This window comes from Peromyscus eremicus, chromosome 6 (genome assembly GCF_949786415.1).
Source record: "Peromyscus eremicus chromosome 6, PerEre_H2_v1, whole genome shotgun sequence".
NCBI lineage: Eukaryota > Metazoa > Chordata > Mammalia > Rodentia > Cricetidae > Peromyscus > Peromyscus eremicus.
The window spans coordinates 98169974-98197251 of NC_081421.1; the positions used below are offsets into that span (position 1 = coordinate 98169974).

General features: G+C 39.8%; 1 protein-coding gene across 2 annotated transcripts in view; it reads left to right on the forward strand.

Annotated features, from left to right (window-relative positions):
• The window catches only part of Camk2d (calcium/calmodulin dependent protein kinase II delta), a 249890-nt gene that overhangs the window by 196652 nt on the left and 25960 nt on the right, over positions 1-27278 (forward strand). The window contains exons 15-17 of one of the 2 annotated variants that reach the window (XM_059266205.1): positions 1586-1651; positions 3994-4035; positions 6409-6457. In XM_059266205.1, the coding sequence (XP_059122188.1) occupies positions 1586-1651; positions 3994-4035; positions 6409-6457 (157 nt within the window). The remainder of the gene's footprint in view (positions 1-1585; positions 1652-3993; positions 4036-6408; positions 6458-27278) is intronic. The other variant, XM_059266204.1, reaches the window with a different exon arrangement.

Genomic DNA, 27278 nt, shown 5'->3' on the forward strand with positions numbered 1-27278 from the left:
CTCTTGACTGGACAAAAATTGACAATGCTTCATCAAGCACTCTTGCTGAATAAGAAACTATCTGTGGGCATCCTTCTAATGTCCAATGCAGCTTGTAACAACTTGAGCACATTCTGATCCCTCTGTAGCATACCCCCTTACATTATTACCTTTCATCTCTTTTTGACTGTTGTGCACATTTTGAGTTGTATTGATTTAAAGAAAAACATTTCCAAAACTATTTTTAAAATGCAGGTTGGTGGCCTAATCTTTAATAAGTTATCTATTTAAAGGGAATTTTCAACACTTTCTCTCTCCCTGCATATCACAGAGCACTGTGTTGTAGCATATTAAATAGTGCTCATACTGAACCACATGAAGGTGAATGAAAGAAAAATCAAACATTACATACCTGAGTTAATTTCTGTTCCTTTCTGTCTTCCTTTCAGTGACAGCCCCAAAACAGCCTGTAGGCATAAGGCTAAACTATCCATTTAGCCCAAATAATGACTGTGTAATCACTTGTAAATAACCATTTGATATGTAGTCCTCTTTAAGTCCATAGGTATATTTACATTCATATTAAAACTATGGATGTATCCCTTTAGAAGATAATATACAATACAAATGCCTATGTAACTTGATATGCAAAAATGAACGTGAATTTAAGTTTCTGTTTGATAACCATAATGTAATATGTTATGCGTGGGTTTCAAATAATGTGGATTATTACCTCTCAGTATTTTATTCTTTACTCCCAAACACAATGGAGTTCCAAGTTCCCCCATGTCTACACAGAGGCTTCTCTGTGGCCATTGCCATATTTATTGGCTCCATGAGCTTCTTTCAAAACATGTGTCCCACGGTAGTAACCACATCTCCTTTAAGGATAAACTCAACTGTGTTGATGCAAGGGTTTGGTCCCACTGGATGCACTAGGCAAGAATAATGGAACAATCACAAGCTGCTGAGCTGTCCCTCAGGCAACTGTGAACAGGAAAGTCCTTTCACACTCATTCTACACAATGCAGTTTGATTTCTCCCACTTACCAAAGAAGATGTATTCCTACAGGAGACCCAAACTTATCATTTTCAATAAAACACTTTAATGCCTGCGTTTTGTCAGAAGAGCCAGGATTTTAATTGGATATCTAGTAAACAAAATAATGATAGCTCCCCGGGGAAAGATGGTCTGTGTGTGATTTCAGGCTCAAGAATAAAATGAGAAGAAGAAAAAAAGATAATAAAGGAATGTGTTCATAGCAGTGAATAATTGGAAACTTGGAAACAGGATCTCACTTGAAGGGTATGAAAGTGGCTACCGCCTCCTCATACTCTGCAGCTTGGTTTAAGCTCACTGAAGCCACTCAGAGGAGTCAGCACACCCAGGTCAGCCACAGCTGACCTCATTCTTGCCACACAGGTCCCAGGCTGTGTGGGACCTTCAGAGACTGGACGTGCTCTTCCATTCGTATCAGTCAATCCAGCCTTTCCCACCCATCTCCATTGGCTTTTTATTCTCATGTCTGTATTTCCATGTAGACATGCTACTTATAGACATCAGCTACCAAGAAGATTAAGGCATCTGTTTCTGTTTTCTGCATATCCACAGATAAACAACAAAGCCAACGTGGTAACCAGCCCCAAAGAAAATATTCCTACCCCGGCGCTGGTATACCTGGACTCTTGTGTCCTTCCTAAGTTCTGCACTGTTTGCTGTTCTTTCCTTCATTTGCTTCCACTAAATCAATATCTATGTATCAATACTTAATTTGTTGTTAGGTTGTTTTGTTGTTGTTGTTGTTGTTTTTGTTTTCTTTTCAAAAATAGAAGACAATTTTACTTGGTTTGCTTTCCTTTTCTTGAGATAGGTGTCAAGCAGTGTGTTTCTAACATGAGACTTCTCATTTCATTGTGGAACATCATGCTTTTCTCCGCAGTTGGAATCCTTGCATGCTGGCTTGGAAACGCAGTAGAATGCGCTTCGGTTACTCTTAGCTCTTCTGGTGATGGTTGCTACTGATCGTGCGAACAGTGGTTTCTCTTTCTGCCAAGAACATGTTGACATCAAGGAGAGCTAACAGGATTCTTGCAAGATGATATAAAAAGTAGACCTTATTCAGAGTTCCCATTTCCCTCTTATTGAAAGACAACATGGCTTTGCAAGACTTCACTTTCTGAGTTAAAGAGGCACTGCATAAGTCAAAGCTTTTCGTTTATTGTCTTTCCAATTAAATTGTCACTGTTTCACTTTCTTCCCCAGAATGAGAGTGTATTACACAAAAGTGTAAACTGTCAGTGACAGTTTTGTCCATTTCAATCAAATATCCATAATTAACAACTAAGTCAGTTAGTTCTACACATTGGAATAGTATTATGTTAAAATTCAAAATCTGAATACTGGCATTTAGTACATAAGAATGTATAAGGTTTTCTTCAAATGTTTTCATGATTTGACTTATGATTCCTAGAATTATTTTCACTCATTGCTGTCCCCAGACTGGTTGTTTTCATTGGCTTAAAAATGTTAGGCATTATGTCACTTGGGTTAACCAATAATAGATTCAATTTAAAAAACATTTGAAGGAAAAGACATATCAGATAGAGTATTATCAGGGCTAAGAGCATAGCTTAATGGAAGAACATTTTCTTAACATAGAAGAAACCCTGGGGTTCAATCCTTAGCCCTATAATGGAAAAAAAATGTTTTCTTAAAAAGGGGTAAGAACGAAACTTGGTATGTCATGGCTGGCTGATATACATGGGAGGCCTGCCCTTTTCTGAAGAGAAAGGAGGAGAGTAGACGGGGTGGGAAGAAGGGAGGTTGAAAGGAGAGACTTGAAGCAGGAGTGGGGGGGGACTGATAGGGCTGGGAAAAAATAATTAATGAAAAAATAAAAATTAAAAAAACATGAGTAAGAAAGAAAGAGGCCAAAAGGATAACTGCTTATGACTAATAAAGGCAGCGTTACAGCTCAAGCCACAGAAGGGAGGAAAGAAGAAACAGTTGTGTTTTTCTAAGTACACAGTGCAGGCTTTCCCTTGAGAACATTCCTGTGGAGAAGGCTGGCCATGGTTACAGCTCCTCACAGTTGCTAAAGTACCCGTTTATGGATGCAGCAAGCACACTGTCGCTGTGTGAACACTCAGTCTTTTTTTTTTTTTTTTACATCAGTATTTGAATACTATTTTCCACTTAAGAATTTTCTCCTGGAAAGCTATGTGAGCTATGTGGAAATAATAGTTTCTTCATGGAAGAAAGATTACCCAACAGCTTACTATTCTGTATATGAAATTCATAAAGCAGAAATTGTACTTTCCATGTGATTAGTATAGGATGGATCAACAGTGTTTCTAATGATAGTGTTTTATGATTAGTTCTAAAACACTTAAATAAACTTTTAAAAATTTCTTTAGAATTTTTTATGAGCTTTGAAATGTATTCTTTTGGACAGTCTTATAGGGCTTTTTGTTTGTTTGTTTGTTTGTTTTTAAGTGTAGTCCAGTGTTTCAGGATTCTCCAAGGGTATTCAACTATGTGTTGATTATAATAATATCAGAGTCAGGTCCCGAGGTAATATAGCTGAAAACAATCTTCACGAAGAATTGGATGTCTTCTCAAATATTTCTGTCTGTGGTGTTCTTGGCCAGTTTTTGTGAGACTGATAGCAATGGAGTATTCAGTAGAAAAGAAGGGGCATCTCTGCCTGGCATAGGGCCTGGGGAAACATCAGGTGCCTCTTTAGGTCTCCGAACTGCAAAGCCCTGCCTGTTCATTCATCTATCAGGAATAAGGTCTCTTGCATGCTGCTTCTGGGTAGGGAGCTGTGTGATCCCATGGGCTCACCAGGGAAGCCTCCCCAGAGACCCCGTCAGCTGTTGACAGCCCTTGACACGGCTTCAGCTCTTGTCACTGTTTATCTTGTCTGTTGGCTCTCTCTGCTCTGTCCCATAGACTAGTAGAACATACTTACCAATACGAACTGTTTCTTTCTCTATTTTGTTCTCACTCAGGAGCCCCAAACTACTGTAATCCACAACCCTGACGGAAACAAGGTATTCAGAAAGAATCAACACCATTTGCTTTGATAAGATTACACATCTCATCAAATGCCCTGTATAAAACCAATCCATTATCTCAAATGGGAAAGAAAAAAATTGGCCCTCTTTTCATCACGTGTTCTTTGGGGCCTAATTAGTCTAGAATTATACATAGACTTCTTTCAGACCAAAATGGAGGACAGCCTGAGAACGAAATCAGTGATCCCGTAGTGAATAAAAATATAAGGGTCAGGTTAAACATTTACAAACTCTTTCTGTTGAGATGACGGTGTCTTAGGCAATTCTGTGTGGTCTTTTTGTTTCTCTGTGCCTGTTTGCCCATTGTGTGATAACCACATACAGCATGAAATTCCAGAATTTCTTGCTATCATTTCATTGTCTTCAACTATAATGGCTTTATTTTTCTTTCTAAAACTTGATGTTGCTTTTGAGTTTTCGATCTTCTGCTCTGTTGTCACAGTGGTTTTGTTGTTGCTGTTGGTGTTGGCTTGTTTCTCAGTTTCCTGTTATTGATGATATTACTGGTGGTGTTACTGTTTGCCATGAATTTGAAGAGGATTGGGAGTTCTATTTCTTTTTAAATGTGTTTGTTGTCCCTCTATATGAATTATAGTAATAGATATTAAAGTATTATGCTGAATGAAGACTAATGTGTTCCACCTACTATAACTTATGTGTATACCATGTTCATACCACCGCTTGTGTACATGTCTGAGAGATTAAAGGAGATGTTTTCTAAATGTAGTCTATGTCCACTTATAACTTGTTATACATTATATATCTAAGGGGAGGGCAAAATGTGTAACTCTTCTTAGATACTGAATATAGTCACAGGTCTTTTCCTTCCTGTAATCAACAATGTTGAAGGCTCAGGAAATACATTTCATCTCTGGTTCAATATTTTGTCAGCCCCTATTGAAAACAAAGTGTTGTGTGTCTTAATCTGAGATGTACATTGTTGTCATGACACTGGAGATGTTCTAGATCCCAAAAAAAGATTTGAGGTAGTCAGGGCCAGCACCTATGAGAACAGTCCCATGAATGGCACTATCAAATGAAAAGCCAGGCATAGCAGCTGGAGCGGACACGGCCGTAATTCTAGCTCTGTCATTTGTAAGAGTTGCTGCATGGTATTTATTGCTTACATGAATCCATTTGTTTTCAAGTGCATGGGTTTAACCTTCATTTTGAGTTTAATTCTGAATGCCACATCACATTAAAGAAGTGCATGAATTTTTTCTTTGGTTCTGTATGTGCGGAGACTCTGGACATTAGCTAGTTTATCTCTTTGGCTTAAATACTACATATGGTATTTATATAAATAGCTGGCTTTCCAAAAATACCAAATCTATAAATGGACACTGATGGGTATTATTAGTATTAGCATTAGTATTAGTATTATTAGTATTATTACCTTCCAAAACCTGTTTTCCTTCACTGAACATATAGCTATTGACTGGAATTTTGGTCCTAATTACTTTCAGCTCTGGCCTTTAATCATTCCAAGTGGAAAGTGAATCCTTATGAATACTGCAACATGTCTTTGCTAGGAAGCATTTCACTGGCACATTTTAATGAAACTCCTTTAAGAAATGTATCTTACACCAGCAGCCGTGCACTTTCGCATGTACTTACTACTCTACCTTAGTTTGTAGTTTTACAAAGAACTTTGTCTTTCCATTGTGGGAAGAGATTTCTCTTTGAGTGACTGGCTGTTTCTGAGTTAGGAAAGGCCAAAAAAGTCTAACTGACCTTGAAAATAAATTATTCATTATGATTCCAGTGTCCTCATCATAGACCTGAAAAGTTTTGACAGCTATTACAGCCTGGCTCAGCTCGATAGCCCCAGTTTCTGAACCAAATGATGGAGGAAATGCCTTTTCTCTACAAAGGTGGAGGGTAGACACGGAGCCGCAAATTCTCTGCTTGACACAGTACCCAACACAAAGAAGATACTCTTTGCTGATTAGTTTGTTAGGGATAAAACCATGTATTCTAAGTTTCAAGTCTATTCCACTAAAATATTCCATTTTTTCCTCCTAAAAACACACTGTGTGAGGCACTCTAATATGAACTCATCTTACTCAATTCTTAAATGAACTACACATTTCATCTACTTGTACAAATCACCTGGATTTATCCTGCATCAGTGACTAGGTGGCCAGAGTACTCCCTTTGAAATGTTTGCAGCATATGACATCTTGTTTCTGTTGACAGTCACTTGATGTATTTGTCCATTTGCATGTCAGCATATGCACACAGCCTGTGGGAGAAACTTGCATGATATGTATGTACCACCAGCCAAGTTTGTCAGAAGAATCAGCTCCTTGTTGTGGGAAGCTTAAAACTGTCTTTTCTTCTGAACAGGAGTCAACTGAGAGCTCAAACACCACGATTGAGGATGAAGATGTGAAAGGTAGGCTTGAGCCCCAAACTGGGAAGACCCTAACTTAGAGCTCCACATCCATCACAGCAAAGCTTGCTCCAAGTAACCAAAAAGTTTAGATTACAAAGAAGACTTTATCGCGAAAGAATTTCATTTTTGTTCTATGAGTACATTATTCTGAATAATGAACCACTGTGAATATGTCGGTGTTTTTCACATTTTATGTGTTTTAAATTTAAACATGTGATCTGTGCAAGCATATTGTTGACATCACAGCTAACGATGACTGATTTTAAACACATCAGTCAAAAGTAGCATAAAATACATGACACATTTTAGGTATATCATTAAAATTTGTATAGAAGACTGTGTTCAAGATTATATTCAAAGGAGGTGGTATGAAAATATGCTAGTATTTTTTTAAGCTTTTGATTGAATGGCATTCCATGGAATGCCAGTGGAGCTTTATGTTTGGAAGCATTCTGGCCTGGGTTTCATAGACTTTCTTAATATATTCTTGGCATCTGTTTCGTTCTGTTTGCCAAAGCTTTCTAGCTATTGAAATCTCTGCAATAAACGTACTCACTCTGCACTTGGAGTTAACTCTACTTCCTTTGACCATGTGCCTGCTTTTAAAGTGTTCATTTTTGTGACAGTTTCTTGTGCAATTTTGTGTCCTTGTCTTAGCTCAGTATTTGCAGCCTCACTTTCAGTGAGTCTGCTTGACTAGAAAGTATTCTGAAAAGGGACTATAATGATAAAGGTGTTTAAAACGAAATTGTAAAGGGTAAGCAATATTTTGAGGAATTGAAAGATATGATTCATCAATCATCTAAATCTTAGCTTGGAAATACCTTACCTATGAATGTCACTAAACGCTGCAATTTTTAAGGTGGCATTAATACAATAAAGTTCTGCAGAAAAAAATGTGCTTGTGCTGTAGGATGAAGAACCAGGAAATCTCAGGTCAAAGAGAAATATGGACAATTTAGGAAATAAAAGTGGCTTCAGACTGCAGTTGACAGTCCTCTCTTTTTCTTCTTGGTTTAGTGCAACAACTGACGTCATTATTAACATTTATTCTTTATATTACTAGTGCACTTCCCTACCTTAAGGAGCCCCTCATTGTTTCTCAGAGTGCAGCAGTGGATAGCAATGGCAAGAATACTATCAAGTCTATTCATCCCACTCTTTCCTCTGACCTAAAATTTGAACAGAAGTAATCTTACGAATATGCTAAAGACATTTTTGTTAGCCAAGTAAACAGATGTGCCATTTAGCTTTTGTGAGTGTTTCAGATTCATTAGCTCTTCAACTAAATGAAATGTTTTATATGATTTTGGTACCTGCTTATATAAGTGTTTGGTGGGACTCCTGGAGAGATTCTAAGCTATTATGTACCAGAACAAAGAATTGAGCAAAAGTTGCTGCAGCTGAAGTAGAAACAGTTTATGAAGAAAAACAAAAACAAAAACAAGAAGGTATACTTCCAACAGAGGAAGGAGGCCAAAGGAGAGAGAGCTCAGAGCTCAAATAGCCCTGTTTCACAGAAGATGGGGTTTGTATGTCACATAGTGTGAGCTTTCTGGCTCATTTGTGTAGCCTGGTCTGTTTCACACATGCTCTGTTGCATACAGTTCTACATACAACTTCATGTGTTCCATGTTTCATTAGTGTCTAAAATCTACACTTGAGGAGGGGTATTTTAATATTATAATGAACCACAGGCCTCTTTAAACACTCTGTGGTGTTCTGTGCCTGTTCAGTGTCAGGGCTCTGGTGGACTCAGCTAAGGGTATTCTCCAGCCATCCTCTTTGCTGGACAGTTTTTCTCATATGTTCATTTTCAGCCTTTGCTGAGGCCTACTAGATCTTAGTCTCCAACCCACTCTTTGGCCTCAATTTTTAATCAAGTGTCTGAAAACCTATCCATTATCCACCAGAGGAACTGAATCTTTAAATAACTGAGTATAATAAAGGGAATGCCAACACCTCAGTATATGTAGTTCATCCATCTAGGACATTTTCACACCTTGATAATTAGGAGAATGGCTTTAACTTATAATGTTTCTCATGTGAATTTGACTGGAGCTATTAAATACTTGCTCAGGATAACTTGCTTTGATTTATATAAAGATCAATGTCTAATATGAGTCTCTCAGTTGGGCATGGTAGCACACATCTGTAATTCCAGCACTTAAGAGACTGAGACAAAAGAATACAGGGTTCAAGGCCAAATGTCCATACAAAACAAGTTCTAGAACAGCCCCAGTAGACATAGTGATACCTGTCTCAAAGAAACAAGTCAAAAACAAGCAAACTGAAGGTTTCCTCAGGGATTTGAAAAACTGAAGCACTATTGTTTTAGTTATAATGAATTTACACACACCAAATATTAAAGAAATTAAGTATAACATTAAGATTAAAAAGTATAATATAAGATTAATAGAAATGCCTAGTTGATAATTGAACACAGGGTTTTATTTATATTCTGAATCCTAATGAATAAATTACATTTCTGCTTGATTGTATTAGTGTAGAGCTGGCCAGAGTCATAGATATGCCCATTAGGCTACACTGTCTTCTCTCTAAAACATGTGCAGCCATTTGATTGCTAGTCCTTTTAATGCTGACAAATTCTGGAAACCTTTAGGACTAGAAGGTGCTTTGGAAGATCACCCAGGCATCATTCCAGTTGTAAGGGAGGTAGAAGATAAAAGACTGGACATTATTTTAATGCGTTTGTTTTGTTGGTGATCTGCTTCGACAGGAATCTCTCCCTCTCTCAAGTCATTGAATAATTCCCCAAGAAAGGCCTGATCTACCTAATTCATGTGGATAATTTTGCTCTGTTCACCCCAGGATTTGCCATGCTCTGTGTAGTTTAGTGGGAAGTATGTTTATTGGTTTGCTCTGTTAGAAGACAAAGTTACATAGATATTTTCCATGTAGGAACTTATAAAGACCATTGTATAACTTCACCAACCCTATGTCTTTTATGCATGACCATATCACATCTAGAAAGTTCCTATACTTCCTTCTACCGTCCATGCTGTCTGAGCAAGGTTGTATACAACATTATTACTCAGGTGAAACCCCACACTTGGCATCTAGATATTTCTGTAGCACAGTCCAATGTGCTAACACCTGTTCTCCCCTGAAGCACATCCAGCAGCAGCACCTATATATATGCTGCTTCATAGAGGCACATGGCCCTTGCTACCATATCACAAGCTTCCCATACCAGTGCCTGGTCCTCACCAGCTACCTGAGAAGTGAAAGTCTGTCTTTTCTCTCTACTGCAGAGAGCATGGGTGTGTCACACATAAAGTGGCCTAATCGAAGAAAGAAATTAAGTACATCAATAGCATGGTTCCTCCTCCCGGGGTCTCAGGGGTAGCTGGAATGTAAACCACCAGATCACCTGTTTGCATAAGAAAGGCAGCAGAAGTAGTAACTAGGTGAATAGAGCTTTCTAGGCAGAGAGTATGGAATTACCCTGGGAACCAGGACTGGGAGAAGACTGTTTTCATTTAGGTCTGCTTGCTAGTTTCCCTCAGTGGCTTGGGTTCTTCCAGGCTCCCATCTACACGTTACTTTTGAACTGCCTAGGGTCAGTTATGTGGGTCTCTTCATTCATTCAGCCTACTTTTCACCTGAGCTCCCTGTAAACGAGTCATAATCAAGAGATTTCAAAGATTCAGAGCCAAAACCTCATGTGTATTGTACATGAAGCTCTTTTTCTGGAAGGTAGGCCCATTTCTCCTAACTCAGTAAATAGTAAGGGAACAAGGAGAAAGTGAGACTCAAGATCTCCCCATGACTGAGGTAAAAATCCTTTGTTTGTTTGTTTTGTCCAGGTTTTGTTTTTGTTTTGTTTCAATTAACTCGAGTTAAGAATCTGAGTTTGGTGACATCTTCCTATAATCCAAACACTCAGGAGGCTGAAGTTCTAGGATCGCTAGTTGGAGGCCAACCTCAGCCATGCAGAAAGAGCCTGTCACAAAACTGAACAAAACTAAAATATTACGTTATAGCCACCTGTTCCTTCCCAAGCATGCAGTCATCCCAAAGACATCCCTTGTGTAGTGATCTTCTTAAAAATCTCCCAGAGGTCCTTGTTCTCTCTCTCCAAAGACGGAGTGCTCATATCTTAGTGCCGACATTTTGCACAACTTCCTAGTATTAATATTGTCTCATGTTTGGAAGCCAGGTATTATTTTTGATGCTGTGTTGGGAAGCTCAGTGGCTTTTCAGTGTCATGGAGAATTAGTAATAGTTGGAAAGGTAATGACATCATAACAAAGGACAGTTACTGCCTTACATGACATGAAGTGGTCATGGCCACGATACAAAATAAAATTTCTCCTGCTAAAACTAACTGATTTCAAAATGTAAACTATTAGGCCAAGACTGTTGAACTAGCTGTTTGCATTTTGAATACATTTCTAACTTTACATTAACTTCTAGTTTGATCAGCCGGTGTCACCATTAACCTGTCTCTAGTGGCTGGCACATCTAACAGTGCTCCTTTCTATAGGTATGAGGGTGCGCTTCCACACTGTCTGCATGTGAAGACTGTCCTTTGGTTTGTGGCTGTAGCCACAGTTTGCAGGGCCTGTCGCTGTATGCCACAATGCCTCTCCACCTCCTAACCCACCCAGCATCATTGCTCAACGCCAGCTCCTTCCTGATGAGCACACGTCTGTTTGCTCCACCTGATGCTCTTTCCCAGCATGCCAGAGTTGTGTGTCACCTGTGGAAGTTGGGCTTCTGTCTGTCCTTGTCATCTGTCACTCATCTTGCTCCCAGCATGTCACTTCAGCTCACCACTCCGCAGCCACTCACTCGGATCCCTTCCTGCATGCCCTCCGCCTTGCAGGTCTAGCCCAGTGCAGATCAGCACAACAAGCAGAAGTCGCTAGTTCTGGGGTCAACTGGCCGGGGCTACATCCTTGCTCAACCCTTTCTCTATTGCCTGGGGTGATGGTAAAGAAGCTGTATAGGATGCTTCCAGAAGGTCCTGTAAAAGACAAAGATGCTGGACACTTATTACCTGCATGGGATCTGATAACACCCCTTTGTCAACTCCTGAGTTAATCTATCAGTCTCTTGGGGAGTGAGCTTTGTGTATGTGTCTTCTAAATCTGTGTATTAGTGTACAGTGTGGTCACCAAGGACTTAGACTCACCGATCCATGTGGACTGTTGCCTTGAGGAAAATATTCCTTTCTGTGTGGGAATTATTGGGGTAGACGATCAGATGCTGCTCTTCTTCAGACCTGCATGCTGCTTGTCACTCAGGACTTCTCTTGCTTGAACCTCCCACTTCCAGAAGACATACGAATCAGGAAACACCTTGTTCAAGGAGTGGGGGTAACAGAACCATTCTATCAGCCTAAAGTGTCCTAGCCAGCTTGTCGTATACACCATAATTTATTTCAGATTTCTAACCCACCACTTGATTTGTGATGTTCTTAAAAGAAAATAATTTGTCCGCGTATATGTACTTACGTGCTAACCTTTAGATTCTTAAAGGATCAGAAACATCAGATCCATGTAGAACTTGGCTCTAACCTGCAGTGCATAAGCATTCTCCTTTTCTCCAGCCCTTTCTTCTTTAACACATTTCTGATTTACCTAAAACAGTGTTGACTCACTGTTTTTCTCGGTACCAGCTGCCTCCTATCAAGCTTGTATCTTGAGTCTATCAGTAACTGACCGCCTCATGCTTGATGAAGTAGCCCTTCTGACAACTGTTGCTGGCCCAGTTAGGACAAAGGGAGAGCTACGTTTCTACAATAGAAAAACAAGCCCACTCTGTACTTTAATAAACTGTGGGCTTAGAGGTTCTAGAAATAGCTTTTTTTTTTTTTTGCAATTTTACAAAACTTAATTATTTTAAAAATAGCTGTAGAGGGGCTGAGGGCTTAATTCCATGGTAGAGCACTTGTCTAGCCTGTGTGAGACTTTAGGTACAACCCCCAGTACTGGAAAGTATATATATATATATATATATATATATATATATATATATATATATATAATATATATATATATATGTAAAAAAATAATAGCACTATTTTATAAAATGTTCCATGAATTCTAAACACATACACAGTCAGACACCACACCCATATGGTCCTCATCTGAAAATTCAACCAATGATACAAAATTTCTGGGGCTGGGAGGACTCCATCCCCAAATAAAAGATGATGAGAAAAATCAGACAAAACCATGGTGAACATGCACAATGTCAACATCCTCTACCAGTAATTTTTAACCTTCCTAATGCTGTGACCCTCTATTATGGTTCTTCATGGTGTGGTGACCCACAACCATAAAATTATTTTGTTGCTACTTAATAACTATAATTTTGTTACTATTATGAATTGTAATGTAAATATTTTTAGAGGTAAAGGTTTGCCAAAGAGATTGTAAACAACAAGTTGAGAATTGCTCAAACAGGACAAATGTTTGCACAGGATTGACTTTACATCATGCTAGGTATTGTAAGTAATCTGGAGGGGACTTGTAGTACATTGTAGGTACAGGTAGGTTGCATTTAAAACTATCCTGTGTTGTATGGAGGCCTTGAGCCTCCTTAGATTAGATTATCTGCAGAAGTCTGGGAATTCTTTGGATGTGTTTTAAGATTCCATCTACCAGTTCCTAAACTTTGATTAGGTTATGACTTATGAACTTGAACTCATTTTAATAATTCAAAATCTTTAAAATCTGGCATTTATTATTAATTGGTAGTACTCTATCTGAGTTTTAGAAAGATGCCAGATGTCATGGCACGTACCTGTATTCCCAGCTCTCTGGAGGCAGAGGTGGGAGAGTACCAAGTTCCTAGTCATCCTGATCCATATAGGCAGGTCTCAGCTACTCTGGGCTACAAAAGGAGAGCCAGTCTATTAAGAAATAAATAACTGATCAGACTCACAATTCATAGCACCAGACATTCTATAGCTAGCCAGCTCTCAGTTAATTATAATATAGTTGTATAGGTGTTAGGTTAAGTACAAAACTTTCTTGGTTCTATTTGCCTATTTGTTTTTCTCAATACCTAATTTTTAAAATGGTCCAGTTTAATAGGAGCTAAATTTTGATTATATATATAAATTATAACTTCATCACATTCTGGCTCCTCCATCAGTTCATATATTGTATTCCTATCCCTGTTTTTAGTGATGTGAAATATAAAAGGTCAGTAGTAACCTGGCTGGAATCAGGAGTCTGCAGCCTCCTTCTAACGCCATTCTTTAAATAAACTCGCTTAGAGTAGGTCACTTAGCTTCTCTGTAATTCCAGTTGGCTTTTTAGGTACTGAAATCACTAATACAGGCTTTTAACCATTCCACCACAAGTCTGTGAAATAATACTGTTTTCAGATTGTTGTAAGATCTATGGTGACACATGCTTTTAATCCCAGAACTCAGGAGACAGAGTCAGGTGAATCTCTGAGTTTGAGGTCAGCCTGGTCTACAGAGTGAGTTCTAGGACAGCCAGGACTACAGAGAAACCCTGTCTAAAAAAAAAAAAATCTTACTCATGGATGGATGGATGGATGGAGGGAGGGAAGGAGGGAGGGAGAGAAAGAGAATAGATAGATCATAAATAGATCATAGATATATAGATACAAAGTAAAATATTATAGATGTTATTTATGTAAGCTACCCAAAATTATCATAGAAATAAGTATAATGCTAAGCTGTAAAGCACAAAACAATTGCAATAAATGAATGCAATTGTAGAGAATATGTTTATAATTGGAAGAAAACTCCCACTAACATATATACAGATGTCATCAGTTGCACTATAAAGTGAGTAGTTTAGATAAATTCTAGTACAAACTCTTATAGGGGCATATTTCATTTTCTAAAATTATCAACCTTGCGAAATTATGACAGCAATATCTAAAGGCTAGAGATTTGGATTAGTGGGTAAAAGTGCTTACTGCATAAATGTGAGAAGTTAAGTTTGAATTCCCAGAACCCACATGAAAGCAAACACATAGTATGAACATCTATAATTAACAGGGAGATGGGAGTTGGAGACAGGAGAATCCCCAGAAGCTCTTGGGCCAGCCAGCCTGGTGTACATAGCTAAAGAGCAGTGCAGAGGACCTGTCTCAAGCAAGAGAGCAGTGAGGACCAAAGCCTGAGGTCCATCCTTTGACCTCACATACCCAACATATAAATGAAACAACTTTTTAAAATATGTTATCTAAAATCACTAGTTGAATTCCTTCATTTGTATAGACGTTAAATCTCAGTTATTTGCATTTTCTTACTGTGAATTTTGTATAATTCTTAAGTTACTTGCCATAATGAAGTAGTTTCTTAAAATGCTATCTCCTTCTGAGTTTGTACTGTGTTCTGCTAATAAATATATCTGAAAGTTCTGTGAAATTATATGATTATATTGTGATTCTTCCTATAAGTAATATAGTCCCAATATATTGACTACTATGAATTTTTAGAATATTCTTTTTTTAATTTAATTAAAAATAATTACATAGTTCCCTCCCTCCTGCCACTCATCCCTTCTGCCTCCCCACTTCCCTTCCAAATCCAATCTTCTCTTCTTTAACCATTGCTGTTACGCATACTTATAAAGGAGTGAACATATACATATAACCTGCCACGTCTTTTCAGTGTTGCCGGCATGTAAATGTTTCTAGGGCTGACTACTCAGTATTAGGTAACCCATCAGGAAACTCATTCCTGTGGAAGACTAATTCTCCTTCTCTTAGGAGTTGTTAGATGCTTGTAGCTCTTCATTTAGGATTTGGAGCCCTGCCAGACTTTCCCTAACCATTTTAGGGTGTCGACTGGTATTGGAAATATTCAGGTCTGGTGTAGGCAGCCATGTTGTTAAGATGTCATGAGTGCAGCTTCCCTGCTATAGCTAGAAGACACACTCTTACTGCAGACTTCACGGTCCTCTGGATATTACAGCCCCTCACCCACCTCTTCTTAGATGTTCATGGAGCCTTTGGTACCAGAGTTGTGTTGTTTGATATTTCCGTTTGTTTTGGTGCCCACTTTGAGCTGGTTGTTCTCTGCATTTTGACTTCGCTGTAGCTTTAAGTAATGGTCTCCTGCTGCTGCAAAAAGCAAAACTTTCTTAGTTCCATTCAGTTATATTTTCCTACTACCTAATTTCAAACATGGTCCATATAATAATAGAGGCTAAATTTAGAGTTTTGAATAATTATAAACTATTTTATCACATTCTGTCTTCTCTATCATTTCATAGTGTGTTCTTACCTCCTTACCATTGCTTTAATGCAAAACCAACTCCTTTCCTGAGCAGTGGTAGCGACACTTAACTCTGAGCAAGCTCCTTGAAAATCTGAATTCTGAAATGTATAAAGATAAGTAATTCCAGCCAGGCGGAGGTGGTGTAATTTAATCCCAGAATCTGGGAGGCAGAGGCAGGTGGATCTTGATGAGTTCCAGGCCAGCCTGGTCTACAAAGTGAGTTCCAGGCCAGCCAGAGCTGAAACACAGAGAAACCCTGTCTTGAAACACCAAAAAAGAAAAAAAGACAAGTAATCTGCATGCAGTCAGGAAGTACACTGTTTAGGAAAGCGATGGTAGTTTCTCCTCTAAGATCCACATGTAGCTGGCTAGGTTCACAAATGGAGTGGGCTAATTTGAAATGAGTTCTGAAGACTATAGTCTAGCATCAGTCAACAGAGAATGGGTTGTGATCGGAAGCACTTAATTAGGCTATAGGAGTTGTGTGCAGTTAGAGGAGAAGGCACCTTTCTGAAACACCTTCAAGCTTTAGAACGTTCAGTGGTAATGAGTTAAGTAGTGGGAAGCACAAGTTGTCCATGAGGAAAAATGAAAGGTGGTGTGCATCCAGTCTCGAGATTCCTGTACATAAATGAAATTGGTATGGTGACTATTTAACCCATAGGTGGCATGACTTTAGAAGCACAGATTTTGTGTTTATATGACTTTGAGTTTTCCTTTGCAGAGTTTTGTAGTCTGTTACTAAAATGCAAGATTTTCATAAGAGTATTACTGAGATAAGAATCAGTCAAAGGAGGAACTGCTTAGTTTCTTGTGTGTATGTGTGTGTGTGTGTGTGTGTGTGTGTGTGTGTGTGTGTGGTTTGCTTCGGAAAATCGAGTCTATAGAAAACCACTGTCCTTTGAGGGCATTCATAATTGCTCACTCCTCATTTGTTTATAGTAACTGAGACCTGGTAAAATGTTACCAGTTTTAATCTTGGCCACATCACCTACAAGAACTTCAGCAGAATTAAATTCACCGAAGCTCAATTTCCATCTGACAAAAGGAGACAGTGGCATTATTTTTAAGGCGATGAGAATTGGATGAAAAGCACTTGCTACTCTTGCAGAGGACCCTGGTCTGGTTCTCAGCACCAACATGGACATGTACAGCTATCTCTAACTCCAGTTCCAGGGCATCTGATACACTTTCTATCTTTAACCCAGCACCAAACACACATGTGATGGGCATCCATACATGCTAGCAAAATATTTGTACACCTAAATTAAAAACAAATTTCTCAAAAGAAATCTTTAAAACTCAGTCTTCTGCATCTAAGGGGTTTTTCACAGCGCCGAGCCCACCACAGCATTTTGAAGAGTTCGCATCAGTTCTGAGCACGAGGTTCTGTGTTAGTCTCCAAGTGATATGAAAGATATGGATGCAGCAGTTTCCAAGTGTACAGATATGGATGCAGTAGTGCCACTATGTTCAAGGTCTTCACAGGGGGCCGATGACACACTCTTACCACCGTCAGTACCTTTGTATTCTATAAACACAGAACCCAAACCCTCCTTCAGACTGCAGTCTTCCTGAATGAGCTCCTTGACGATCTGAGTCCTGGGCTTAGTTTTAAGGGGTAAGGAATTGTATCAACCAGTAGAAGAGGGGAGAGGGGAGAAATACATTCCATGCAGAAGGCATAGAAAAAGAGTACCATATGTCTAAACTACTAGAGATGCTGAGGATATTACCAGGGAGTGAAATTCAAACCCAAACCATAGCAGATAAAACTAGAAAGGAGGGAAGATGTAGTCACAAGAGCACTGGACCATGCTAAGGAGTACAGGTGACACTCCATGAAAATGTACCAAGCACCTGGGACATGTCGGGAGGTCCCCTCGGGGGAGTGGTGTAGTCTGGTGTCCATAGGGGGAACATTATGGAGCTGTGCAGCATGTGTGTGAGGAGGAGGAGGTGGAAGGGAAGAAGGGCACACACAGTCAAGACAGAGCTGGTGCGTTTTGTTTGCAGGATGAGGGAGGCTGCATCATACTTGTAGGCTGGTGAGAGCAGACAGGCAGAATGAGAGCCCTTCCTGTTCTCTCTTGAGTTTCTCACTCAGTTCATCTTTCAGCAAGTGTGTATTGAAGGGTTCTTGAGGCCAAGCCTGCTAAAAGAAGGAGGTACTATATTCCAAAGTGAATATGAGTAGGAGCTGCACTTGTATGAAGATTACCCTTTATGAGGGAGGAATAAATAAAATAAAGATGGTTCATTCGTTTTATCAAACACACTCTTGTCATAAAGATGACCGCTGAGTGTCTAGTGACTTTACCTGATATTATCTTGGTAAAAATGCCACTAGAAAGTAAATTTTATTAATGCAGCTTTTCAGAAGGACACCTTGGAGCTTAGGGAAGTTACACAGCCACGGAGCTGCAGTCACACTGTCAACTAATGCCCTGAACCTCATGGTTCTGAACTTCTAGGTTACCCGAGCCCAATACAATGCTGTGTATTTGGAATAATACATGAAACTCTTGCAGGAAACCGGTGGCAAAGATATGTGTCTGGTAGGTTTTCTAACAAGCATAAAGATTTATAAGAGCAAGTACTGGCCCAGGCTTTAGGAATCTATGTTTTTAAAGGTAGAAAGAGACATGTTAAAACTATTCCTGGTAGAGTAGTCTATAATAACTGGGGTGTAGATACTAAACTGTCTATTAGAACTCTGTCAGGTTTATTACCCTGTGGCTGGTGGAGGAAGCAACTTATGAATGCTGCATTAGAACCCTAACTCCAGGTTGGAGTGGGAGAGGAGGGATGCTTGAGCAGAACGTGTGCATAGGTCCAGGACTTACCTGCTACAGTAAGAAGTCCATGATTGGAAAACCTCACACTGACGTGTTTCAAAATGCCTAAGGATGTGAGCTTCTCAGAACATAGTTCAGATCCTGTGGAATTTTGCTTCTCTTGGTTCCCTGATGTATTTCTGCCTTGAGTTTTGACATTTTGCTGTTTGCTTTCTAAGGCTTATTTCCGGCATGCAGTTTAGCCCTGAAGGACCCAACCTAATATTAGAGCTCAGAGTCATGGAAGATATAACTGCCCTTAACTATCTTTGGTCTTCTCTCATTTCTGAAAGTGATGCACCCTGGCATGGGACAGAGTGAAATTTCCCTTTAAATAGCTACAGATTGTCTTTTGTTTTCTAGTTCTCAGCTTCTGGATAATACCAAGATAATTCTAAAACAAGGAATGATACAGGTGTTAAAAGTTTAATGTAAGAAGTCAGGTGTAGTGATGAGCCCTAAAATCACAGAATGTAGAGACTGAAGCAAGACGGTTGGGAGTTGGAAGCTAATCTTGAAGACACAGAAAAACTGTCTCATGTCAAAAAGCTAAAAAAAAAAAAAAAAAGAAAGAAAAAGAAAGGTCACATAAGGACATAGCTACCATCATGTGTGAAAATTCTAGATGCTTATAACATGTAATTCCCACAGAGGGTCCTACATTTAAACTATTTGAATTCATTCATTATTTTTCAATGACTGAAAACCCACGTGTGGGAAATGGAGAGGCAGGCAGAGGCAGGAGGCCGAGCTGTTTGGTTAGCCCAGCCCTGAGATGACACCCAGTGCGCCCTGCAGTTCTGCATGAATGACTTGTTGATGTTGTTCTGCATTAATATTTTAGTCAGTGTTAGGATTAACTGTTCATCCTGGTGCACAAATGAATGTTTTCTTCCTAAAATTTGTGTGTTATGCAGTGCATCTTCATTTCTTGTGACGTGTGGTATACTCTATTAGCCATTGTTGGGCAGTATTTGCTGGTCTGTTTAATGGGGGTGGTGGTGGCTGTGAATGGCACAGAAGGACTGACTGGCTTAGTGATGAGTGTTGTGAGTCACTTGGCTGTGGTAGAAAGAACACCGCTGCCAGAGCCATATTGTCCCTCTGATCACCTGCATGTGATTACATTGGCACCCAAAAGACACTGTTAGCAACAGGCAAGTTTCTTAGAATGGCTAGTTTGATCTCTTTTGATTAGAAAGAAACTTTTAAAACTATACTGAAATTTGACCATTCCCGAAGTTCTCATTATTATTTTCTTTTTCTGTCTGTCTTCCTGCCTGCCTTCCTTCCTTCCTTCCTTCTTTCCTTCCTCCCTCCCTCCCTCCCTGCCTCCCTTTATTTCTCCCTTTTCCAAGACAGGGTTTCTCTATGTAGCCCTGGCTGTCCTAGAACTAGCTCTGTAGACCAGGCTATCCTCTAACTCAGAGATCCACCTGCCTCTGCCTTCTGAGTGCCGGTATTAAAGGTGTGCACCGCCACCGCCACCACCCGGCCTTCTTACTGTTTTCATAGATACATAAGTAAATAGGATGCATTTGACACGACATACAGCATATATAACACATTTTTAAAGTGTCAGTACACATTGATACCCCCACCAAACACTCATTCTATGAGCTTTCATTGCACTCTATCGGGTTTTGATCATATTGCATTACTCTAAGATAGTAAGTCTCCAACCTCCTTTTCCATATCTGTGTCCAAATGCATCTATAAATTATAAATTGAATTTGACATAACTGTGTCACAGTCTAGGTCCTTTAATATACCTGAGTCATCAGTCTTGCTGATACCCCACATCCAGTCTCTCAGCTGAACCTCTGGTTCTTCCTTCAGGACACATACTGTGGTGTTTTCGTTTTGTTAGCTTGAATTGGCTTTTGTTTGCTGACTCCTTCTCCATCACTCTGGCCCAAAGTAACAGCATCTTTTGCCCGCTCATTGACACAGCTTCCCCTCTGCATTTTCTGTCGGTAGTCTATTCTTGACACAATATTCGGAGTACTGCTTTTAAAATACATCTGTGTTCTGCTTAGAATTCTCCAGTGCTTTACCAAATCCATTAGAATCCATTAAGAGCTTCACCCCAGCAGCCCTCCCTTCCCACCTGACCTCTTCTCTATGACATGTGCCTCAAGGTTACGCTTCCTGGTGTGTGAAGCAAGCTTCTGCCCTAGTCCGTTTGCACTTGCTCTTGCTTTCTGGTGTGTCCTGATACACATTCCCTTTCTAGTCTCTCATCAGATGCTGCCCTGGGTGTGAGATCTTCCACAGAAACTCTGCTTACAAGTGCATCCCTCCAAAACCCAGCCTTCCTTGTCCCCTTCTCCCTTGCTCTTTCTTCTAAGATGTGTGATTATCAGAAATACCAGGTTAATTGTTGGCTTACTGTCTCTCTTCCCCATACTAGAATATAAGTTCCCTTAGTGTAGATGTTTGTTTGTTCTTATATAATCTGGGTAGAGTTGGATGGTAGCAAGAATAGTTACTTAACTGATAAAGGAGGGAAGCATATTGCATACCAATTATATCATGTCCTAGCAGCCATTAAAATATCCAGAACTTCTCAACTGTCAAATACACCTAACAACATTTACTTATGTAGGTTTTTGTATACATGGCACTACCCCTCATAATCTTAGAGCTAAAACACAAAATGAATGCTGAGATGAAGTTCAGTGGCGGAGTACCTGCTTAGCATGCTTAAGTCTCAGAGTTCCATCTCAGCATATGCACCAAAAGAGCAAAACCCAGAAAATACAGTTTTATATAATAAGTTTAAGATCTTTTGCTTTGGAATAAAGCATATGCTTTGGTGTCTGTTGTGAGTGTGCTATGTCAGAAACATGGGTGCACGTTTGTATTTAAGAACAATAAATTCACAAGGTGTAGTAAAATCAATGGCCACAGTACTTGCCACATAATCCCACTTTCCTGGCTAGCCCAGAAGACAAACATGGGGTTATTTTATTTGCATTTTAATTACTAACATCAACTCTCAGATCACATGCTATCACCGTGTTATAGCTATGTATCTGTACATGTGTAGGTTAAAGAATGCAAGGGTTAAGAGGTGAAAAGTCTCAAGGCATCTCCCAGAAACTTGAGAGGCAGAAGCTGGGGAACTAATAGAGATGCTAGATCATCTTTTTTGATGTGATGATAAACCAAACCAAGCCGGAGGTCTTGTGGGAAAAGCTGCTGCTGCTGCTGCTGCTGCTGCTGCTGCTGCTGCTGCTGCTGTTCCTGCTCCTGCTCCTGCTGCTGCTGCCATCACTGTACCACAGCCTGCAGTAGAACTGCAGCATCAGGTCCAACTGAAAAGGAGAAACAGAGGGACAGATACAGAGAGACAGATAGGTAGATAGATAGAGTGGAGATGAAGCCCTCAACAGACAGAAAGTATACTAGAATTCCTGACATGCCATATGCATCAGATCTCATTTTTCATTGGTAGTCATGCTTGTCCACAGCCTGGGCCACATGAGAGACAGCCTTAGAGGACATTCCCACAGGTTCTCAGAAATTCCAAATAAGTATGCTGTCCCAAAGTTCTTTTCCATGGGGGAGTCCAGTTGTTACCTTACTCTCAGTTAATGTAAGGTGGACATGAATTTCCTGTGTGGAATCTTACTCATTTGCCAGACAATGGCAGTGGTGTCTGATGAATGCTCATTCTTTTAAATTTTACTTGTTTTTTTTATTTTTAAATTTTTATTGCATTTATTTGCTTATTCATTCATTTAGTGTGGAGGGGCATAGATGCCCCGGTCTCACTAGTGGTCAAAGGACAATTTGCAAGAATCCCTTCTCCCCTTTTACCACACGGTTCCACAGATCAGGTCAGGTCAGCAAGGTGGGTGACAAGGAACTTCACCAGCTGAGCCCTCTTCCCAGCCCTTGCATTCATATTCTGAATTCAACAAATAAAGGGGAAAGTGACAAATATACATCCATCATGTTACATTTTCTGGAACTTTAACAAGTTATGAAAATGTGTATAATGCATGGAGTATGTGGGAATAAGCATAATGTTGTTGACTCTGAAACACACAATTAACAAATTTAATTTTGATTGTAGTCACATTAGTTAAACCAATGATGCCTTTATTGAGCCTGTGAAATTTGGCCAAGATATTCCAATAAATATTTTTACAAATGTGTACATGTTACTAAGGGTTGAACTTGGGCATCACACATGCTAGGTAAGTGCTCTACCCCTGAGCTACATCCCCAGCCTTCTTTTTACATTGGTTGCTTTGTTGCTATTGTTTGGACCAGAGTCTCACTAAGTTTCCCAAGCTAGCTTTGAACTTGGTAACCCAGCCTGGCCTGTCTCATGACAGTCTCCCAAGTAACTGAGATTATATGCCTGCAGAACAGCCCCTCTTCCAATAAGTACTTGTAAATTAATTTTCTAAGCTGAATTTAGAACAAAATGTCCCACTGCTAAATTGGTGAAGCTGTGCCACTGTGGGTGTACTGTGTTAATAAAACATTTGGGTCTGATATAACAGTTTCATGTTTCCAAACCAAGCTTTGAAAAATATAGTAGCTAATCAAAGAAATTGTTTTTGTCTGAAGGAGTTATTGTTGCTGTTTTTCATATGCATAGAGACATAGAAAGAACTGTAGAAACTCACATGTCTGTGTAAGGGTGTGCCTGTAGTGAACATCAAAAACACAGATAATTTCCCTCTAGACCTACGTCTTAGAAGTTGTGACAGACCACTCTAAGTTTTTTTCAGGCTGATTACTGCTTTATCTGCTTAACCCAGTTAACTCCAATAATATCAATGTTGACGGATAAACCCATGAACTAACCACATTGAGTCCTGTCCATTGATCACAGTACCATGGACATATGCTACTATCTTGTCAAGAAGGTCCATAATGTCTTCATCAGTTTACGGCTTAAAAGCGTATTCCTTCTATTCCTTCATCATCTTATTTGTCCTATGAACCTTTCCCCTAGCTCCCCTCTGATTGTTGAGAGCAGTTGCTATGGTATTTCACACACTGTGCGGTGGGGGAGAGGATGGATTCTACCTCCTGTTCTGTGAATCAGCCTTGCTGCTTCCTCTTTACTTGGCCTGACTTGCCCTCACAGATTCTCCTTTGTGGACTTTGGAAGCTATACACTGGCTAAGGAAGGAGTTTGTGTGGAATCATAAGCTACTGTTCTTGTAGTTGATAAACATGAGAATTAACTAAATGAGTGAACGATGTGACTCGGCAGGTAAAAGCACTGCCATGCATGCCTGGAGACCTGAGTGTGATCCCCAGCACTCACAGTAAGTTGTGAAGAAAGAATTGACTCTGCTAAGTTGTCCTCTCACCCCTTCATATGTTCCATGGCATGTGCACACATACATCATTATCATCACCATCTTCTTCTTTATCATCATCATCATCATCATCATCAAAGAATTATCTAGAAAATATGAAATGGAATGACAGGAGACACCAACATGTGTTCTCTGGTCATAATTCACCCCACTATGTTACCTTGGCAATGTCTTACAAGAGATCATGTCAAAATGGGATAAACAAATGTTAAACACTTTTAAAGGGCAAAATGGCATTCCTAAAATTGAAATAACCACCCAAAGTTAGATGTTAAGACTCTTTGACTTGACCCTCATCAAGGCAATACTGGTGTGAGAAACGCTGAAATAGGACCGAGAATTTCTGCTAATCTGGAAATGGGAAGAAAAGCTTCAAAAACATCAGAAGTAACTCAAGAAAGCTCAAGCAATAACATTTTCCAGTTCTCCTACTATAGTAAACCTAAATTAATTTTTTAAAAGCTGTGAAGAAAAATGAAATTTGCAGGTGAATGAATGCAACTAGAAATGTTATACTGAGAGAGATCACCAAGAAAGACAAATGCTATTTTTTTTTACTATTTTTGGGAGGCTAGAGTGATTGAAACACTGAGAAATTCTAAAATTTATCATCATCGTCATTTTTAATGTAAATGAGTATTTTGCCTACATATATGTCTATGTACCATGTGTATGCCTAGTACCCTCAGAGGCCAGAAGGAGGTATCAGATGCCCTGGAACTGGAGTTACAGAAGGTTATGAGCTACCACATAAGTACTAGGAATCAAACTTGGGTCCTCTGGAAGAGCAGTCACTACTCTTAACCACTGAGCCATCTCTCCAGCCCTGAGAAGTGGGTATTTTAGAATACATGCCTTCTATAGTAGAAACTGCATAGTAACTTCTGGAAACATTCCCATATATAAATTTGGTGACTGTTAGTCTTGTGTTTGAATAAAATCTTGCGGATTACTAAACCAACCAGCCCTGCTCTTTGATAGGCGTTATTTTAAGTGATAAAATAGTAGAAGCTATTCTCTCCAGTGTTAACGAACATGAAATTGCTGAAGTAAGAATAAAGTCACTAAGAAATAAGTTGTTAATTGCACAGAGGATGCTAAGCATAGCTGGGCTTATAGGCACCTTTTCTATAAAACTACTAACAGCGTGAAAATGATCCTGATTTGTATATTTGCCTAATGTAACTGTTCCCAAGGGTTATTTTTGTTAACGGCAGCATGGAAAAAGACAATAAAGCCATGGGGCTCCCAGATGTGTGGACCTGGCACAGTAATTAATTGCAAACCTGGCCCAGTAATTAAGTAGTCAGTCACCTTGTCAGAGTAAGTTCAAAGGCATTTAGGTGGCTCATTTAGGTTTATGATTTCAAAATAATGAATTAAGCACTGTAGGCTCTAAAGAAACAGAGGTTAGCAGTTTGAATAGCAAGCAGTGTGCAAGGGGGCTTGAGCCTCATAAAACTCAAGTTCTGGCCTAGACTGAATTTGCTGGGTGGCTTAGCAAGTCATTCCGTCTCCCTGTCCTCCCAGTGTCTGGGGGCCGAGTGAATTCCCTCTGAGAAATGGAGGCAGGAGTTAGACTAAACTGTAGTATGTGGGTGGGAAAGACTGAGTAGAACCTGCCTAGTGTCCTAGAAGAACAAAGGCAGCTGCAGACAAATCAGACCACTGTTCCTACTATGCAGCTTTTTGATGACTGATTAATCTTTAGACACAGCCCCAGAAAGGATTTCAACATGTAACAGTCTGCGAGCATCCAGGGGTGAAAAGCCACATTGCAGGTGGTTAGATGCCTGGGTCCATTTCCTCAATCAGCTGATTAATCACAAATGTAAACAAATAAAAATCTCAAACTCATATAGTTGGAATGTTTCCTTTACACTCTTTCGTTTCTTGAAATGAAACAGCGTCTTTCAACATTGCCTGGAAACCCCTAGCTTTCCCTACTGTGCCTGTATGTATTGTGTCTTCTCTGGCTCTGTCATGTAAACCCTGCAGCCTGATCTTTGGTCCTTCTGCTGACTCTGACATCCAGATTACTGTCAGAGCAGCAGCTGGGCATCTTCCAGGGATCTGACATATATGTAATGATTTTGAATGCACACTATGTTTTATATAGACTGTCTAGGTATGCCTTCAAATACACACGCGTTTAGAAACATTGGCTGGGTTCCAAGTGTTCAGAACACAAAGTGGTCACATACTCATTGGGGAATGCAGTACACTCACAGTGAGATAAAAAAATAGCCGGGTGTGCAGCTCTCGGGAACAGCAGCCATGTAGAGGTAACTTATGAGTAGGGCATGGGAGAAGATGTCCAGGCCGAACTTCAAGATGGCAGAAGAAGAAGACACAATGTCATCAGAGATTAAGGACTCCGTAAAGAACAGAACCCCTGGGGTGCCTGAAGTAGGTCAGAAAGTGGAAAAGTACTAAAGTGCACAGAGAAGGTTGATCTTTGATATGAGCAGTAAAGGCCCTAAAAACCTAAAGGGAGTGGGACAGATGGTTCTGCTGTAGTGAGGGGCAGAATGGGCCAATGTAGCAGAAGACCCTGGAGATGGGAACTTGTGAGAGCCTAGATCAGATGAATGGCAATAGGCCCTGAGAGAAAGGACTGTCAGAAAGATTCAGCAGTGAGGACACCCTCGTGAACCAAAAGGAGGCACAAAGGTTTCTGCCCGGAGCAGCTCGGTAGACTGTGTAGCCACTGCTCAAGGTGAAAGGTGCAGAGACAGCAGGTTCAGCCAGAAAGGGCTCTACATCTAGGGATATTTAGAATATAGCAAGCTGACTGGAGAGATGGCTTGGAGATTAAGAGTACTAGCTGCTCTTCCAGAGGATCTGGGTTCAATTCCCAGGCCCCACATGGCAGCTCACAACTGTTCCAGGGGATCCAGCACCCTCACACAGATATACATGTAGGCAAAACACCAATATACATAAAATAAAAATAAATGAATTATTATAATATGGCGATCTGTAAGAAACTGGAACATAGAAACTGGAAAGATGAGGACTCAGTGGTGGAGATTGGGCAATCCTCAGCATGTGGTTAAAACCAGAGAAGTGAATGAAATTCACTTCATATTGCCACGAAATATGAAGGTTGAGAATGTGCCCTGGGAAATATCACAAGTACCAAAGCAAAGTAATGACTCATTATGATTATTATATATGAGGACAAAGGAACAGCAGACTCCAGAAGTAAGCCAGCTGGGAGCCTTGGTAAATTGTGGTTTTATTCGTAAAAAGGAGAAACTATAGAAAAGTCAAGGGGTTTCATAATCATTCCATATGAGTCAGAAGGGAAATTCTCTTTTTTCATTGCACAGAACAGGTTGCTTCCATCCAAACTCATTTTTATTAGGTTCTTACATTGGGGATTTATT